The 21,114-nt window shown below is 37.6% G+C and overlaps 1 protein-coding gene across 6 annotated transcripts in view; it reads right to left on the bottom strand.

Annotated features, from left to right (window-relative positions):
* INPP4B (inositol polyphosphate-4-phosphatase type II B) overlaps positions 1–21,114 on the bottom strand; it is a 309,017-nt gene that overhangs the window by 187,262 nt on the left and 100,641 nt on the right. For all 6 annotated transcript variants that reach the window (XM_030947361.1, XM_030947363.1, XM_030947360.1 and 3 more), the window contains exons 2-3: positions 8,041–8,250; positions 6,365–6,409 (exon numbers count right to left, since the gene is read on the bottom strand). In XM_030947361.1, the coding sequence (XP_030803221.1) occupies positions 6,365–6,409; positions 8,041–8,131 (136 nt within the window). In that variant the 5' untranslated portion in view covers positions 8,132–8,250. The remainder of the gene's footprint in view (positions 1–6,364; positions 6,410–8,040; positions 8,251–21,114) is intronic.

Here is a 21,114-nt window from a genome sequence, read left to right as displayed (position 1 = left end):
CATTATAACTATACTAAAAGAAAAAAGAAAGGAAAGATTTCCAGAAGCTGCTAAGCTAAGAACAGACTAGAAAAGATTTATAACAAACGAGCTGGCTCCGACAGAGAGTGAGAGCCAGCTCTGCTGTGACTGGTCCCTGAACCAAAACATCCACACGAGACCAATCACGGATCACCCTCTTGCATTCCACAGCAGCAGATAATTATTGTTTACCTTTTGTTTCTGGGGCCTCAGCTTCCCAGAAGGAAAAATCCTAAAGAAAGGATTTTTAGTGAAAGGGATGTCTGTGACAGTCAGACTCAGTGTGGCAAGGGCTATCACAGAACCCCAGAAGCCTTCTTTAAAGTGAGCAAAGTACTTTGGGAGGAGAGGTGGATAAAAAAAATAATGTGGGATCTTGGCAAATCCATTCTCAAATCACTTTTCAGCAATGTTCACACAATGGCTGCATATAACAAAGAAAGCTTACTGCGAGTGCAGGAGAATGCAGGAGTAGAGCAAGAAAAGCTGACTCTCCTCAGGGTCACTAACTCAACATCACTCATCCGTTTGCTGGGTATGCATTATCCATCATCAAACACTGCCAAGAGAGGTGACAGCATGATGTCAAAGATGATAGGCATTCACTACCTTAGAACCTTTAGGAAGACTGTTTCAATTGCTGCTTTATCTGCACTGAAACCGACTGCAAGTTGGCTCAAGTTGTCCTGCAGAAGTGGAGAAAGAAGAAATTCCTGCAGGAGCTACTGCAAAAACATTACAAGTCCCAAGTCAAAACATGCCAACACAGTCTCAGGCTGGGCTTGAATTGCTATCTCTTTGGGAGGATTCCTTCAGCCAAATAAGGACTCATCCTAGCAACACTGAGTTACTAAGAATAAACTGCATTGAAGGCATCTTATGCTGCAGTGCAAAAGTCTCAAAGCAGACAGAAGTCAAACAAGTAGCTCCCAGAGGAAAACAAGAGCATTCTTTCCAATCATGTGGTAGCTTTTCTACATCCTGAGAAAAGACAATTTAAATTGTCTTTTTATTTACTATTTGTTATTGTGATGTAACAGTACCTAAGATACATCAGTAAAACAAAGAGGGGGAAAAAAACAAACCTGACTAGCTGGTTTGGTGGAAGCTGGAATTTGTGTGGGACCAGAACAAACTCAAGTAAAATTCAGGAAACTGTTACAACAAAAAGAGCAAAATGAACAAATAAAATTTAAAACTCACAAACCCAGCCTTCATTTTTATATTTTTGCTGCTATTGTTTCTAACATGGCAAACACAACTTTTTTTGAGGGAGAAATATCCCTGACCAATATGTGACACTGTGAGTTTGATTCACAGGGAGATGATCACTTTTTAGATTTACTCAAAAGTGCGATGATGACTTTTTTTACAATTTTATTTGGCTAACACGACAAAGCATCATTTATTCACCAACTCGTAATTTGATGAAGCAGAAGAATAACCAAATGGGCAAATTCTACTAGGATCACGACTGGCTTCAAGTCAGTGGTAACGATAAAACCAGTCTTTCTGCTTATCATTCTTCCAGGAACAGCTGCTGCTGAAAAAGCTCCAGATTATGTTTCAGAATTGGAAAAAATCATTCAGTCATGCTCTTTGAGCAGCATCAATGTACCATTTATTTTCAGTAGGCAGAGTTAAATCTGCTTCAAGACCTTCCAAAGGGATGGCATCACATTATCACTTGGGGAAAAATAAGATTGTGGAGAATAAAAACTTCAGCATTTACAGATAGACTTGTTTTTGTATCAATTTGGTGAAAAGAATAAACAAATCACCTAGAAATTTTTCATTTTAATTCTTTCAAGTACTTGCTTAAGTTTTCTGTGATTTGTGCACTATTTAATGAGATTTTGTAAAAACATAATCATAAGATTTACATTACTCTATGCTTTGAAAAGTACCTAGAGGTTACTCAACAATAGAACAGTCCATCAAAATTCATTGATTTAATATATTTGGAAAAAAAAAAAAAAGAGCACATTTGGAAATGTCAGACAGGTGCTGTCATAAAAATTACCACCTGAATATGCTACAATATGTGCAGAGACACTTTTTCTATACAGCTATTTTGGTTACTATTACCATACTACAGCCATCTTATCATCCCTATCATCTCTTCACAAATCTAAGCAATTAGACAAATGCAAAACCACCAAAATTGTGTTGGTTATTGAGAGAGTAACTAACAAACTTATTTCCTCTTTTCCTCTGATTTATTTCTCCCTATTAACATCATGTTCATGACCAAGTTTGCATTTGAGCACCTTGACCACTAACTATGCATTCTATCCTGTTCCCTCATTTTTCTGATTGTTGCAATTTTCTTGTGCTGCTTTGCCAGTTCACTACCAAATACCCTTAGAAGCACAAGCTCGTGAAAACTTCACAATAGTGTTCAAAATGCACAATATAATTTATCTCCCATAACTATAACATTATACATCAGCTGGGCTCACACACTTCACACTGATGTAGCACAGCTACTTTGAAGTCAGGAATCCACAACATATTTATTTAGATCTGGGGCTCAAGGGCTGGGATATTTTGGAGAAGCAACCAAGAAGAGCAGCTTCAAAATAAACATATATGTAAGATCTAAAACTGCACACTTCAAAGTCATGGGAAAGATTTTTATCAGTTTCACTGGTTTGTTATTCAGGCCCAGTATCCGAGTTCATTCCTTTTGCTCTGCTCCTCCTCTCTACTCATCACCCTCCATAGGCTGTCATATCCTACCTCCCAATGCTTCATGGAACTGCATGCAGAACACTGGCACTCAAAATGCCAAACAACAAAGTTAAACCTAGCAGCAGCTACACGGTTCAGAAATCATCCACATTTCCAAAGAGTCCCCAGGAATATAAAAAACAAAAATCTTTGTCTAAAGCATGCTCTTACTCTAAAGTAATGTTACAAGACAGGCACAGTCCTGATAATGCTGAATGTATTGCAGTGTAAAGCTGTAATTCAGGTGAGCTTTATTCTTTGTTTTAACCTCAGAGAAAAAGAAAAAAGATACCACTTTATTGCACTTTAAAGTAAAATAAGAGAAGTCAATATTTAGACATTTTATGAAGGGAATGCTTTCCGGAGTATTATGGACATAGGATGTTGCAAGGTAACTGCCACAACAAAACACAAAACTCTAGGAAGAATTTTAATATCATTATTTCAAAACTTAGTTATCAGAACTTCAAACACTGAACAGCAGCACTTAGTTATAATGTCCCCAAATAAAACTCACGTATTCGGCAGCATTCAAATATTATTTAAAAGCTATATTTTGTTTTAGTTACTGGAGTTCCACTTCTGAATGTTATTTATTGACCAACAAGTGACAAGAGACTTAAACTACAATTATGAGATGTTACAATTTTTTTAATATATTAAAACACATTTGTATATCAAATGATAGAAGCAAATGTCTATTTGCATATCTATGTGTAAGTATGCTACTTAACTAATATAATAATATTGATTACATGACAAATATGAACAAAATTACAGGCATAAGCCATTCTTTCAGGGCTAGAGACCAGCTTTATAAATCTTACTGCTAGATTTGCCTTCCAAATTCTAAATGCCAAATACCAGCCTAATCAAGCTGAAATGACTCTACAGAGCCCTAAGATTTCATTACCCAAGCCAGGTACACATCATACCTGTGGCACTTGCTTGCAGCAAATTCCTCTCTCATCCCTGCTTACCATGCTTTGGTTCATCTCAGAGAGACATCTTGGAAGTCCCTGATTAGCTGAAGTGAATGTCCCATCTTTAATTAGATAAAATCCCTCAAAGGATGGTGTCAGTCAAGGAGCGTCCTTGGCCTGCCAGCGGCAGGGGTGCTCCCCAGATGCAGAGTCCCTTCCAGCCCTGCCAGTAACCACATGAACAGCACAGGGGCATCTCCACTGGCTGCCCTTGTGAGGGGAATTGTAACTGGCTGGGCCACACACCAGGTGCATCCTTCCCAGCTAAATTGTTCCTGTGTCACTCATCAGCAGGAGGTGTCTGCTGTACATTGTACAAACCAACAGCACGGTGCTGGTGACTGGGGTTGCTGGAGCTAGGAAGTGTTGGCATGGGAATGTTGATATTCCAGTAAGAAGGATAACTGCTAAGAATTTCATTGACTGTTCAGTCACTAAAGGCGGATTGCCCTAATGCAAATGTGTTATGCTTAAATATTTAGTACTATTTAAGGTTCAAGACACTAAGAATCACCTTTATACAATTGCCTGTGTTGCCAAATATTCCTGACTTCGGACTCTGGACAGGAGTATCAGCCAAAATCAAGAGGTGTACGTTGCTGCTCCTAATTGCTACCTGAGCAGCAGCAGGATCCAGCGTATAAAATCATGACTCAATCAATATTGCTGCAGAACAAACCACAGCACATAAATGCCAACTAGAAACAGCCCAATGCAAAACACAAATACTGACACTGAGTGAACAGAGATCCATCCAGCACAAGCCCAAACAAGTCTGAAAATGACTTGACTTTGTTTTTACACTTCTGCCTGCTGGGGCACATTTAGCACTGAAAGCAACTTTTCCTGAAGCACTGCTCATCTGATTTGCAGTCAGTCCCTATAGCACCTTCCTCCCTCTCCTACACTACACCTGAGTCATTGTGAGAGTTTGTTATTGCTGGAATGCTGCAATTGCTGGCTCTGCCCAAATACTACAGTCACATCACCTATAAAATGTAAATAGAAATGCACAGAAAAGTTAAATCTGCTCTTAATGATTATATAACATGGTGATTTCCTGCCAACAGAGAATAGGCCTTTGTTCCATGCCAACATTTAACAATTTCTGCAGAAATAATCTATACAGAAAAAAACCCATAACCTACTTGAAAAAATTTTTTGTAATGTCGTAAATACCTAATTTTTAAAAGACATACAGATAAAAAATACACAGATAAAATGTAAGGTATTCTAAAAATAGCTGTATCAAATAGAACTGTGCCTGTCTCAAAGGGCACAGTTTTAAGGTGTCAGCTTTTCAATCAGTGTAGTTGCAGCAGCACACAAGCCAAGTGTAACCCAGTTCCAAGGACAAGGCCAGGAAAGAAGCCCCCAAAATGCAAGGAGCAAAAACAGAACCACAGAAGCCACATCACTCATGCCATCCTGTTTGCTGTGTTTGGAATTTCTGAAGGACATTTGTTTGTAAACTATTTAAATTCTCCAAATAGAACAGTCTAATTGATATTTATATAATATTCTGCTCACACTTATCTGTATTTCCCTCTCCCTCTTAAACTTCTTTTGCAACAGATGTTATAAAAGTTTTTACACCAGAGTGAATTTTAACAGATACTGAATAACACTGAGTAAAAGTTTCTTAGTGTACTGCTGCACAACATCAGATAAATATTCACAGGTCATATGGATGTAAACATCATAACAAATTTGACAAGCTTTTAGTTCAGAAAGCACATAGAATCAAATATTTGAAAAGTCACTATTTGTGACTGTGTTACCATACACAGGAGCAGAGAGTAATCACAGGATCATTTCAGTTGGCAAAGACCCTGAAGAGAGTGGAGCCACTAATCAACGTTCTTATTTACCACACAGAATTATTGTGTTCAGTGCTTCTACAGCAAATAATTATTTCATTTACTATTTCAAAGGCTTCAAAGCTTTTACACTGAAAGAATAGTGAAAAGTAGCCAAGCTTCCTTTGCACAGTGTGAGCTGACATATTGTGCTCCTTGGTCTTGTATTACAAATACACCATTATTCAATTAGATTGCTTGACTTACTGAGTAATCTGAATTATTCTGTACTTCTCAATGGAAGGGGAAGCTTGAGCTGATAGAATCCCTCCCAAAACAATTCTGCTACATACTATAACAATATATAATTCTCATATACCAATTATTAAGTACACTAAGTATTACTAAGTATAAAATGGAAAAGTCAGGTAAACATTTACATTGCCTCCACACTACCAAATAACAGCACATTTAGAATAAAGTTTGTTCTAAAGCAACAGTCCTTTTATCTGAATATTGTTTCAAAAACTTCAAATTAAATGTCTTTTTCCAAACAAGTAGTATTTCAAAAACTACGTTCACAAAGCTGTTGGGCAGATTTTCACCCTGGTAGAGCAGCATAGTACTAGAGAATTCAATAAACCCTTACCCATTCCAACCAATTAAGAAACTAAAATCAGTGTTTCAAAAGGCATGCACAGGCACTTCTCCCACCGAGACCTTCATTTTTTTAAAAAAGGTCACATGCTACACTGTATAACACTATATACATAAAAACTCTTCACACACAGGCCATTATAATTTCAAAAATTCAAAATTGTATCTTACCAAGACTGAACTCCAGCTTTGGCTCATTTGCAACTCTCTGAATACCTTAAAAGGTCAAGAAAAAAAAATATTAGAGATAATTTGATTTCCATGTCTTGCTTTTTAACACATAATAAAACTTTCACATGCCTATAACTACTGCCATTGCCACTGAAGTAACATTTTATGTTAGAAACTCATGGTCAAAGCAAACTTGGATGAAATACTTGCCTGAAAAAAGGCTACTTTTGAAGAAGACTTCCTTCTTAATGGAAACTTTCTGTTGCTGGGAAAGGAAACTAGGAAAAAAACCAGGTTTTCATGGCTGTGTTACTTGTAAGATTTTCAGTCACAGCGACTGACTATATATGTGTTGGGAAAATATTAAGTCTCATAAGTAATTTTTAAGTAGGTATGTCATCACAATTAAAACAAACTCCATGTTTAGTGAAAGTAGGTAGATCAGGTTAATATAGTAAAATATAAACACATTATTGATCCACAAACAAACTGTATAGCAATAACCCAACTTCTTTTTGTTGGAGAATAAACACATTAATTCCTCTTCTTACAAAACTGGAACAGGAACAGTTTAATCCATTGTGGAATTATGTTTATTGCAAAGGGCAATATTTTCTTTTGCTAAAATAAAGGAGTGAATCACAGAGATGCAACAAGAGAAAAGTAGGAAGCAAGGAGGGATAGGTGAACAACACAGTGTTTACCTGATGCACAAACTAATTAGATCACAACTACAGTTTCAATTAACTTGTAGAAGTTACACTCTCTTTTTGACATTTTTGTACTGTCTCTAGTAAGCATTATTAATTTTTGGTCAGTATTGAAGAAATTGGTCAGATGGGAAGGACTGAGTTAGTATATGAACTGGAGTAAGATTTTTGCTAAAAAAATAATTTAAAAACCTACAAACAAAAAAATTGCCCCAAACTTATAGCTGTGTCTGCTCCATAAAAACATTATGCTGCTAAGTCTAGATTCACACTGCTCTCGTTAGTGTAGCTATTCATTCACATCTGTGTGAAGAAAATTACAGCTGCAGAGCTTAGATAGGTCAAAAAGAAAAAGAAATTGGGGAGTTTTTTTGGTTTGGTTTTTTTTTTAATGGAGCTTTAATAAATTTCTGAGTTGAACTCTGCCAGTAGCATATTGGCCTGAAACACCTTCATGAATATGCTGGCTACAGCATTAAGTGACCGGGCAACTGAAATACAGTCTTCTGGCTCCAGTGCACCACCAAATACAACATATGGCTACTTGCATTCAAATCCCCAGACTGCTTTTACATCACATAGAACAAACCTGGGATAGTAGTTTAAGTATCGCTAAAGATTTATACATTCATCAACATTATCAGACTACATTTTAAACAGTAATCTATATAGGACATAAAAGAAGAAAAAAATGCTTTAATTCTTATTAGAAGAAAATAGGTTAGAGAGAAAAACTCAAACACAGAAATCACACATTTGTTCCCATGAAGGTTATGTGCATAAACCAAAACATACCAGGGGAAAAAATTTAAAGACCATTTTCATCAGTTTATTTCCTCTGAACTGCACTTTGACAGGTAAGAAGTTGAACAGCATTTCGTACCCTGCTTGTGACACTATCTGAACTGCCACAGAGACTGGGCAACTTTCATTGTACCGTTCCATAAAATGAGTACATGCACTTACTCGTAAACTGGGGCTCTCCTAGACTGTCTAACTGGGATGAAGGGAAAAACTGTTGTGCTTCATCTGATGATCTCTCCTCTTTGATTTCCATGATCAGCCTCCGGAGCTGCTGAATTTTATTCCACAAATCTTCCGAGTTCACCTCTCCCAGTGCCACAGCACAAGATTCACAGTCTGGCTTTGATGCAGCTTCGAGGCAAAGATCCAGTTCTGCACTCAGAAAGCATGAAAGCAGCTCTTAGGGACTGTGATTGGAAAGGGGGATGATGGAAATACCGATTTCACAAACAGTCAAAACCACTACATACACACTCATGTTCATGGTCACAGAACCATGCAGCCCCATCTACCTCGGCAGTCAAATCCCAGCTCCTTCAGAATTGGCAGTGCTAAACATATCCACAGAGTAGTTCCAAGATCAGCTAACAGATGGCTAAATTAGGTGGCAGAATCAAACCAAAATGGGAAATCCTTTTCCAGCACAGATTCTGCAGCCTACCAGGCAGCTCTCTGAGCTGCTAATTTGACAAAGAATTTGATTTAGCAAGGGCAGCAGACACGGTTCTGTCAGAGAGTGGGATTCACCAGAATTAATGTGTCCATCATCTCTTCTATTAAAGATCTCCATTATGCTCAGCCTCTCATTCATCCTTGCCAGAATACAATCAGGAACATATGCAGATAATTTAACATGACATAACTCCTCTGTGAAGACTCAACAGGTTATATGTGGGAGCTTCAGACCTCATTATTATCCATGTGTCATTTGCTGTTCTGCCTGGAGTCTAATTGTTTAATGATCAAATTTACTGAGAACAAAAGAAGAAGGGGGGGTGGAGGAAGCTGAAGCTCCCAAGGAATCCAGGTAAGTTGCAAGGGCTGGTCATTTGATTAAGATTAGAACAGGAAGAAAAAACATCTCATAGGCATTTAAAATTCTGTAGAATAGATAGCTTCACAGAGTCACAAATTCAATGTGGCATTTAGGGCAACACACACCGAGAAGATCAAACTGGGAAAGAAAGAAAACCAATTTTTTTTTTTTTAAACAAGTTACTAACTAATTTAGAAGAATAAAACTCTATAAAACATCTGTGCTATTGTATTAACAAGGATTGAAGTATTTAGTATCATTCTGAACTAAATCAGCCATATATCATATCACTGGACAAAACAAAACACTGAAAGGTTTTCATACTTAGTTTGAAAATCCAGACAACATAGAAAAGTTATTTTCCATACAACTTAAATTTCTTTTACTACCTTGAGTATCTAACCTTGGGCACTCGCACACGTTATTCTAAACCTGCTTGCACTTCATAAACTGAGCATCTGCCAGTTACAATAACCTCTGCTTTTATGGTTATGGAGGGGATAAAAGATGAAACCTCAAGTCTGGAAGCCTCTAAAAACTGTATACAAATCCCTGTGGAGGTCAGACAAGTTTTTTGTCTGGGCTGGATCTAAGGAAATCGAACTGTGTGGCTGCAGTTGCTGCTAAAAATGCTGGGTAACATTTCATGTACCAGCTGGACCATAGATTTCATGAGGAAAGACTGGAAAGAGAAATAAAGCGGAAACATCTGCTTCAGGGGCAGATAAAAAGCTAATAAGGATTCAAATGCTTGCCTTTAACCCTGACTCAGTCAGGAAAAACACGTATTCAATTCTTGAGAAAAGAATATTCAAAATCTTAGAGAGGTTTAGATGTTCATTTGATCCTGTTTTCAGATAAGATCTTTTCTTGAGCGACCAAACCTCACCAAGATGTGCTCTGCTGTTTGTCCCAGATGACTGAAGAGAGAGAAGATTTAGCTGTAAGCTCTCCTGGGATCTGGTACTCCATGTGAGCCATACTTTCATGAAGTAACCTTCAGAAAGACCAGTATTTAGAAGAGCTACTAACTTTTCTGTTGCTCTGATAAGGTCTACACCAGCAGAGTGCTCTACACCAGCAGAGTGCTCTACTTCCTCCTGTCATTGACACCAATGAGTCTGAAGTCAGTTGTATTTGATAGCATTTTGGAGCTACTAGTGGAAAATTGAAAGGAAAGGTATGTAATAAACCAGCATCAAGACCAAAATAAACTAACTAACTTTAATTAAAAAAAAAACCCATAAAACAAAAACCAACCAAACTTTAAAAACTGAACAAAAAAAAAAAAAACAAAAAAAAAAACACACACACACACACACAAAAAAAAAGCCACCAAAATGCACACACACAAAAAACAAACCACAAAGTTAACATCTGCTTATACCATTCAACCTTTAAAAGCACAAAAGCACAGACAATTTTAATAAAAGCAGTCTGGATATCCAAAATACCTTAGGTGAAAGAAAAGCTGTCAGAGAAACAAGTCAACACTTAACAGCCAAAATACAAATATACTAAGGTGTTCTTTTCTTTTATCTGTTTATCTTTAAATGGAAATAGGAACAGTAATCTTGCCTTGAAATATCCTACCACTAGCTTGATAAAAAACATCTGCTTTGGGAGGAAATCTGTACTTTTCAATTCATGAAATCGTGTTATTTACATTTACCTCTTAGCTGTAAAAATCAGATTGCCAAGCTCAAAAGGCATACTGAATCATTATTAATATGCACGGAACCAGAAATGGAGAGTGAAATGCAGTAGGAGCAGGCATAATTCTAATGTAGCGCTAGGTTTTGAGATGTGGAAATTCATTCTAAACTATCACTTTAGAACACTACAGTCTGCTAATACTTAGTCCCTCGGAGTACTCTGACAGCTAAGTTAAATTCTGAAAAGCATATGAAAATGCCTGGAAAATACTCATCACTGCACATGTAAGAAGTTTCATTCTGCACTAAGAACGAAGGTATCAGTAGGTATGCTGATACCAGTATACCTGGTATCAGTACATAAATTACCCATTTTCCATTCTGTTTCAATGCACATAATCACAGCATGGTTTGTGTTGGAAGGGACCTTAAAGATCACCTAGTTCAATCCCTCTGCCCCTGGACAGGAATACCTTCTGCTAGACCAGGTTGCATCCAACCTGGCCTCGAACACTGCCAGGGATGGCACATCCACAACTTCTCCGGGTAAACTGTGCCTGTCCCTCAGCATCCTCACAATGAAGAATTTCTTCCTAACATCTAAACCTGTTCATTTTTAGTTTAAATCCATCCCCCCTTGTCCTATCACTCCACGGCCCTGCAGTAAGTCCCTCTCCAGCTCTCCTGTAGATCCACCTTTAGGTACTGGAAGGTTTATGTACCAAAAGCCATCTTGCCAGAGGAAACACAACATGAAAAATGCATGCTGGTAAGAAAGTCTGTTGCAATAAAGGAGCACACAGGTTTATTTATGTTATAAAGATCATAATCTCTATGCTCTTTCCCTTCAAATAGTTGCTGACTATTATTTCAAATCAGCTGTATAAAGTACTCCCTAACAAGCTCAGACATTTAATTCCAAGTATCATAAGGGGCAAAAAATTAATATGAATCTTTCCCAAAATGAAACTAATGGACCCACAAATGTAATGAAGGCCTCAAACAAATGGCAGACATATCAGAAGAGTTATATAAATAATTAAATAAAAATTGCTACTCCATGTTTTATTAAAATATTAACATTTAAATAAGTAAGAGATATATTAATTCACAACAATATAAATAATACACCTAAATGCAGTAGTATTTCATAGGTGGACAAAAGCACTTCATACCTTGCTGCTAAGAAGTTACTGTAGAACACAAGCACCCTGTGCTATACTGTTACTGCTGGAAAGGAGTTACCATGAGTAGTTTTGGAAAAACCCTTACCTTTTGCAAGCATTTACTGCTGACCTCTACAACAGTGCCTTATCTAGTCTGCCCTCATAGTTTTATTCTTGTGATATCATTTTTGAACAAGATGACATGTGACCTTTAAGAATACTATATTAAGAAAAGCTTCTACTTGTGGATCTGCAATAGCAGAACAATAATCCTCCTCTTAAAGATAGACATCCCCAGTGGGGTTTCCAGTTCATAAACCCAGGGGAAAACCTTCAAAAAACTATACACACTGGTTTTCTTTGCAGAACAAACTTTGGACTTGTTGGAATCCAAAATGCAGAGAATGCTCATAACTTTGGGCCTGTAAGCCAAAGCTTAGAATTAAACACAGGATTTGATCTGAGACCTTGGAAAAGGCTTCCAAACTTAAGCGCTAGAAGCGAGAATATGTATTTACAGTTTAAAGCAGAGACACATTAAGTTGAGGAAAGTTTAGAGATTTAAAGTGTATTTAAAGTGTATTTAAAGTGTAGTAGTATAATTTTGTGTGGCATAGTATGATTGGCTGAGAAAGCTTACACTCTAGCATAAGTTCGTTAGACGAAATATTTAAGAATTGAGTCAAAAACCTAAATATCCTTGATATCAGTGTTTTATTGGTTTATAAATCCTTAAAAGGTCTTGTAACTAGAGGTCTTGTGACCATCTGAGCCATGCAGTGAAGACGTGAGCCGAACTCACCGTTCCTGCCTATGTAGAAAATAAGAAAAATAAATCACACCATCAAAAGCAACTCAGAGGTCCCATCTCTAATTCATTAAAAATTCCTCCAAAATACCCACAGTACTAAATTGAAAGGAAAGTTATATATCATTGTATCTCTATCTCTCACTGCTCCTCCTCATTTCAGTATCAGAGACCCAACAAAGGCAAGACCTGAGGATATGGTCTGTTCAGCAACAACTCTTTGCTTAAGCATGGTCTCAATGAGACTTTCTTCCACAGAAGTCAGCAAAGAAAATTTTGGTCCCACAGGACTTGTGCTGCTCAAATAAATAACTCAACGCCCCTACTCTGAAGGACTGCTGTTGAAAAGGGGAACAGCACAAACAGCTGACACATTCCTAGAGTGACTGGAAAGCCTTTTCTACTCTAATCAAACAGCCTAAAATCAGAGATGTATATTGATGTTAGTTCCTTCAAACTCAGAAAACTTCTCCTTCCTTCCATTATTTCATAATAAAACTTATTCTTCCTAAGTTTTCCAATTTAACAGTAGCAGTTGCCTCTTTTCCCTCTAAATACTTATATAGGTCAGTTGTTTTTAAAATGAAAACAAATCTTTGCTAAAAATGTCTGACTGACATCGCTCTGGATTTTTTAAAGTATTTTAATGTAATTTTAATCACAATCTTTTACACAGAAACTTTGGATTCTGTTAATCCACCAAAAAACTTTAGGCAGTTATTGGACCAGATTCTTGTCTTTCAAAAGACTGCAGTTTAATGGAATGGTTTTCAAAATAAAAACATAATAAAATAAAACAAATACATTTCCACTTTAGTTTTACATCTTATTCACTTGTTATTAACCTTTTTTTTTTTTTAAGAAGACTTTATTGGTTTATTTTACTAAACAGTTAAGGACAGGAAGACTGATGCTCTTTGGCTTGCTCTATTTTCCTTCATTAGATTTTAAGTGTAACAAATGTTGAACAAGACAAAGAAGAAATTACTGGGATAATTCAAATTCATAAAATGTACAAAGCCCATGGTCAATATCCACAATGACAGCCTTGACTTTTTTAAAGGATCACTATTTTTCCTCCCATGCTAGTGTGCAAAGTAAGAGAGTTCAAAAAGGTTAAAGGTTGTCTGTCTCTTTTCACACACAGCAGCAAAAAAGTAATTCTCAGCTCAGCTGCTAACTCAGCAGAGGAAAAGGGTTAAGAATATCAGTGAGTCACTGACACTGTAAAACATAAAGCACCATCACAGCTAACCACCATATGCTGTAACAAAAGCAGAATGAAAGCTTTGATACCTAAATTATATCCGCAGGATATTTCTAATACAGACATCAGAGCCTTTTAATTCACAAAGCTGTCTGAATTCTATATGCTGATGCATTTCATGTTCAAATTAGTAGTGATGAAATCATCCCATGGTTACTCATGATGGTATGTTAATCTTTCTTTGGAAGCTACATTTTCAATCAAAGATAAAGAATTTAATTAAAATTTTTATCTTCAGTGATTTTTTTAAATTTTTGCAATGCTGGAAAAAACTTACATAAGTTACTATTATAAGCTCCATATAAGTCCCTACAGAGCCTCACTAAGAGTGTATTTGAAATTAATATAGCATGATGTCCCAGGCTGACTACTGCAGTAGAACAGAGTTTCTTCTCATACCTGTCACCTTCCACATATGCCACACTGCTTATACCCTTTCATTAAACACCACACCTATACTGGAAGCAATGCAAACCACAGAAATATTTGAATACCACATTGATATCTCAAGATCCCTGAACAAATACACTGCAGCATCCGCTGAAAGTTCCAAGGGGGGCCTTTGCAAAGCAGTAGACTGCTTTTGCTGAATGGAAGCAGTTCATATCTCTGGCTGGACCATCAGTCTGCCTTAAAAAAGGCAGGATTCAGAAATCTTCTTTCTCTGCCTAGATCTGCAACAGAAACCTTTGCATATGCCTCACTTACTGCATCTCTAAAATCAGGAGCAATCCTGACCTGCCTTTCCAAGCCACCACAATTGAAACAGAAGTCTCCAAGTTCAAGTGGCTTGCATACTACAAATGACAAAAGGGAATGCTTGCTGTCTTACAGGTATTCCTACATACAGGTCCCTTTTTTATTATTTTCCTGATTTATGAAATTCATCTAATACGATTTAGATGACTGACCTTGTATGAAGATCTGTTTTCTTCCTTTGCTCCCTCCCACCCTCCTCACCGGCCCTACCAGGATGTTACAGCTCTTACCTCCCTAACTCCCACTAAGGGACCACACACAGTGAAGCAATCCAGTCTTTAAGGAATCTCTCTTCCTGAATGACAGAAGAGATCTGCAGATCAAGAGAAGGCAGTGCCTGTATGCTGTCTCTCACATCTGGTTTCATCTCACTGTGCCTGTGTTTTTTCTTGGGGACATTCCCAATTTTGCATTGTACACCATCCTGTGGAGGAAAGGAAGCAGAGTTTTATATGCACGAGGTTCTGTGCACCATTGTGGTCAACTTCAGACTGTTCCTGGGGCCAGTTTGAACATCGAGTCACAGAGCTCCTATTGCCCTATTTCGGGGAAACACAACAGTGACCCAAAGGCCACCCTGTCTTGCTAATGGTGACCAGTTCCCAGCAGAAGGGCACATAAAGCCACCATCCACATGCAGAGTCAAAGTTCACCTAACAAATCCTTCTCTTTCCTTCCATGGTCCACTTGGAAACCTTCTGAGTTAGGCTGCTTCGCAAGCACTCGACTTGAAGCCCTGACAGGATTATCTACTTCGTCTGACTTCTTCTGTACAGCCCTCCTGTTTCACGGCCCACAGTGCCCTGAGATAATCAGCAGCTCCACAGAATCACTACAGGTTGCAGGAACATGTCCTTATTTTTCCCTCCATGCTTACTCCACTGCCCTTCATTATATGTTCTCTTCCTCAATATCCCAGTCAGTCTCCATTTCTCACTTTTATGACTCCTAGGATTCAATCCACTAGTCAGAGACACACGGAGACAACTGGACAAAGGCTCTCCCCAGTCCCCCTTCATGGTTCCAAGTAGAAGCTTTCAAGATGAAGAAAATGTCCTTTTACCACAAGTTAAATCTCACAGCCTCTTTCTTGGAGCTTCTGCTGTGCTGTGGCATAACTGTCCTCCATCAGTTCCACAAGAAATTTGACATTGTGAGCAGGTATGTCCTCCTATCCTGCTTTCATCTGAATCCTTTAAAGTCACAGATACACACTCTATAGCTTTTTTTGGCTCCCAATAGCCAATGGATCTAATCTTGTGACAACCCAACTAGCTTTTCATGGTCAAAGCCCCTACTGATAAAAGGCCTCTCTTCCTAGTTCCTGAGTTTTGCTTTTCTCCCCGCTTTTGTCTTCTGAATTTCATTCTACCCTACAGTACATGGACTATTATTTCACTTTTTTCAGTATTTTATCCTCATTCTGTACATTGCATATCATCTTCATTTGTCTTCAGTTTTGTTCCAATACCTCATAATAGTCCAGCTTTCTATTTCCATCCAACAAATCACCAGCCAGGTTGTCATCCTTGCTCTCCAGCACAGGAAAACTGCCAAGTCTGAAATACATTTCTCCTCTACCTGTCTTGTCTTTTCCTCTATGTTGTTTGGTCATGCCCCAGGAATTCATCATCATTTGCTGGCTCTTTTTACCTGGAGTTTCCTACGCTGTCTCCTATGTTCCCCTTTAATATGTTTTTAGAGTATGCACAGAAGGCCACCCTTACGCCTGGCTCCTACTGAAACACCATCAACCTTCAAAACTTGGTTTTGGAAAGTACAAGCTTATTTCTTCCTCCACACATATTCACAGGCTCTTTTTTCTCCACAGGCAGTCTGAAGTGCTTACTCAGTATCCTTTGTTGTCTATGTCCCCAGCTTTTGGGCTTAAAACCTGCCAGGGTCGCTGCCATAGAAACTGTCCTGTTTGCAGGCTTCAGAGCTGAGTCCTGTCAGCAATTACAGCTGTATTCTGGATTCAGTTCAGCAGTATTGTGTCCAAGCATTGTAACACAAGTGCCAGAAGGGAACTGACATAACTGTATTCATACTCAAAGTTGGGAATTCTATGAATGAACTGGACTCATTGAGGGCACGATTAGAAAGTCTCAACTTGAGAGCCAATGGGAAACATTCAGCTCTTATAGTCAAGGAAAGCAATACTTCCAAACCCAGAAAGAAATACTTTTTGATGCAGCGCCTCAACACCAGGTACCAAATATATGACTTTGTTCCCTACAAAAGATAAAGGACTTGACCTACTCCCCAGATTACTACCCTGATAAGCATAAAATCCGCAATGAATATAATTTAAGTCACTGCCTTCTCAAAGATGAACAACCACTGTGAATCACTTCAGCAGGTGAGGACAAAAGTCAGCACAATTAATGCAACACTTTCTTAGAAGTGAGCCGGAGATTTTGGCACATAAAAAGATGATAGGAGCTTCTACTGAATTCAAATGTATCCATCAAGCCCACAAATGCAGCCTAACTTTTTTACCTCTGGTCTTAGACCATCACAGCTAACAAAAAATGGCAAACTGTTCTAAGGACTTCAAAACTTTGCAGAGGTATCAGAAAGAATTCATGTCATAAAAATTGTAATACAATGGCTAATTCAGTGGCTCCTGCAGAGAAAACTGTCAGCACTTTCTCCAAATGAAATCTTTCCCCTAAATAAGGATTCTGATTTATATGACAGTTATGTTTTCTGCTGTTTTCAACAATTTTATGAATGAAGAATTGGTAAGAGGTAAGAAAACCAGAAAACTTGTCATTTAATAGGGAGTTTAGCAATGATTAGTTATTGGAGAATAAGATGCATTGACTATGCATCAACATAAACACCATCTTGTACAAGATATCTGACAAAACAGAATCTCAAACTTCTATTTATTGTCAGAGAAACATGATGACATGGCTTTCACTTGATTTTACGATTTTCTTTGTAGGCATGAATTCAGAGACCACCAGTATTTAAGTGCATGCATCGAACAGACAGCAGGATGCATTTTAGTTAAATTCCTAGCAAAATTCCAATGCCTGGGTGACTGGGGTTTTTTATTTTCATTTTTATTGGCAGAAATAAAAGCATCACACTGAAAATGTTGAGATATGTCTTAATTACTGAGAACTATTGAAACATCTGTTTTACTCCTGAAATCCACTACCCAGAAGCACTCCAGGATTACCACTTCAGAGGCATCAGAATGCTGTGAAACAAAGATGGCAAAACATTAGGATTTGGAACCTGACTGGGAAGTCCTTCTGTTTGGCTGTTCACACCTGAAGTGACATGGACATACAAGGACAACGAAGCACAGAAGTCACTAGGCAGATGGATAAAGGCATTCTTTAATTACTGATCTGTGCCATCCTACTTCAGATCAATGAGTTACAATGTGAGTAAACGGTAAGAAAAGACCCTGCAGGAAACTTTAAAAAGTAACTTCAGAGGTTTTTTGTCATACTTCCAGTATTCAAAAGTTTAGATGACACCTCATTCCTAGGCAAGTTAGGCAAGCCCAGCTCATTCAAACTTTCATATTTTCTAACAAGGCTGAATCAAATGTCAGATTCTATTCAAAGACTAGGAGGATATTTTCAAGTGAACAAAATAGCACATAATTTTACAGAAGGCATTTCTCTTCCATTTTTATTTGAAAATGATTTCTTTATCAGCACTTGAAATTTCGAATATGGTCTCTGGCTATGAAATTCAAATGACATTAAATGATATGGACCTACTGCTGAATGCAATAGGATAAAAATTACCACTATAATTTTTTTTTGTGAGTGCTTTGTAGACAAGATGCAAACTCTTCTATTTAATAAGCGTGACTCATATTTCAGAAGAGTGAAGCTATCAATCACTCCCTCAGGATTAATATTTTTTCCCTCAAAACTCTTATTATCCAATTTTTATCCTGAACATCTGGTAACAAATAACCCTTAGACTATGCACCCATACACACCCTTCATACCAGGTTCCCAACATGAATGTCACAGAGCTCATTCTCAACTTCAGCGAGATTCTGCAGGGATTAATGCAAATGCTTGTTTTAGCACTCCTTCCGCAGGCAGTACTTTATTCCAAGTGATCCTACAGATAAAATATTTTTCATATTGTGCAGCAATTTCAAAGAAAAGCCTGAACTTTAGTTTAACATAGCTGCCACTTACTGAATGACTTCATAAAACAGTTCATATTTATAACACCTGCCTAATACGCACAAGTTTTCTTGTCTACCCTTTTCTCTGTATCTATGCTGCTTTATTTGGCCCACCAGAACAAGACTCAAACTTTTTGCTGAGGGTTTCAGGTTAACTTTCAAGTGGATGTCTTGATCCTGCTTTTCTCACAAAAGGACCTTTTACTTACATAGTGATACACTGTCTTTCATGACCAAAACTGTGACAATTCAATACAAGAAGACTGAAAGGATGCCTAGAAACAGAACACATAACACTTCAGAAAGTCTAAAAAGGATTTCCTTGAAAACTCTATATTTATTCTCTCAAACCTTTTACCACCTACTAAATGAATACTCCAAACCCAGTTATTAAACACAAATCAACACCCAAAGGAAACAAAAGGTTAAAATTAAACAGAAGAGTATGAAAAAAGCACACAATGTTGTATTGAAATATACCAGAATTCAAGAGACAAGCTGTAGTACACTAAGAAAAAACTGTCTTATCTAGAAACTACTTGTAAACTGATTTCTTTGAAAAATTATTCAGACTGGGCTGGTCTAAAAGGAACATATTGTCATGCAGACAGCAAAACAGCCCATCTGATTGTTTAAAACAAATAGAAAAGGAGAAAGTAGTGAAACAATGCAGTGAGTTTCGATAGTAACCTAAGTGCTATGTTGAGAACATTTTTAATTATAGAATCCAGCAAATCAGTGGCAATACATGGCAACCCAGCAGCAATTCTCAAGTGCTGTTGAGTGAGGCATTCTTTGAGGATCTACCAGGTCTTTATGAGCAAGAGCTAAAGTCAGTTTGGAAAAAACAGCAATAATAGTCCAACAAAACAAACAGCAGATTAATTAGGAAGAGTTTTCCACTACAACGATCCTGGTAACCATTTTAATTCTTTACATTTCAAAGCCCCAGCAGAGTCTCCCTTGAAACCAGATAACCCTTCCTTGAAAAGTAAATAATGCAGGCTCATTCCTTCAAGAGCTGGCAATTTTTCAGTGGAGATATGACCAAGACAGAAACATGAGAAATCCCCAGACTTAACATTCCCTCCAAAACACGTAACTGTGGTAAGTGGATATATATGTCAGTAGGCAAAGAAAAGGAACTCCCTGTTACAAAGTTTTCAGGCGAGTCAGGTGTTTGGAAAGACAAAGGATGACAAATTAAAGCTTCCATGTAGTTTTCTATAGTTGCCAAGACTGAAAGACACGTTGTTTTGATTTGTACACGAATGACAAGTGCGTAATACAAATAAATTGGCAAGCAGGCAGCAAAAACAGCTTTCAAACTATTCTCGAGAAGATGTCTCAGTGCAGTCTGTCTCACAATGCAGTTGACATACAACAGTAATTGCAAACACAAGAGGGAAGAAGATGATTTCAAGCTCTCTGCATTTTAAGCCCCCAGACGCTGCAGCTCAAGAGCCTCTTTAGAGACAAGTTACTCCCCTCTCTGCACCAGTGGAAGCTGGAATAAAGCAATGCTGCAGCTTCAAATGAATGTGAATGTTCTTCCAAGATCCACAGTCCAGACCACTGAGCAGAGGATGTGTATTTACTTCTTCTCTACATAAGATAAAACAAAAAGGGAAAAAAAGAAAAAGGGATGAAAGAGCATAAGGCTGCCCGAAAATAAAGCACCTGTTGCTGCAAAACATTTCCCACATCCTGACACAAACCTGAATTAAAAAATCCTCAGAACTGCCATTATGGCACACTTTTCATCCTTTAGATGAAGTGTGCTGTGGCCTGCCACACAAAAAGCTAACAAGAAATTTACTTACAAATTAAATAATGAAATTGTAATCAAGGAAACCATTATGCATATCTGATAAATGATCAGCTTTGTTTTTCAACACCTGAAGAGATCCAAAGTTTCCCTTATTTTAGATGTATAACGTAAGCTCATCTGGACCAGCTATTATCTTATTCTTCTAGGTTTTCTTTTATTAAAACGGTACATTGTAATGATCTGGTCTTTACACATAGAAAATATCATCAAAATGAGATCTGTACCATTGTGTTAAGGAGTAATATATTAGGGGGTTTTGCTCCTGCCATTGGTATTATTCAATAATTGTTATAAAAACTTACTGAATCAATCCAAATGCCAAACAGCAACTAGACAAACTCTTACATCTTTCTCTAAACACTGACAAGCTCACCAGGCACCCCACCACCATCCCAGATAGGGAAATTGTTTTAAAACAGTGATTTGAGGAGACAGTTAAATTACTTCTAAATCTGAATTAAATATCTCAGTGAAACTGCTAAAGAAGAGTCACCAAATCTAGAAAATTAAACCACTGAGAAACTTCTGAACCTGTCAAAG

The sequence above is a fragment of the Camarhynchus parvulus genome, chromosome 4 (assembly GCF_901933205.1).
Source record: "Camarhynchus parvulus chromosome 4, STF_HiC, whole genome shotgun sequence".
NCBI classification, from domain to species: Eukaryota; Metazoa; Chordata; class Aves; order Passeriformes; family Thraupidae; genus Camarhynchus; species Camarhynchus parvulus.
This window is presented reverse-complemented; position numbering and strand designations above follow the sequence as displayed.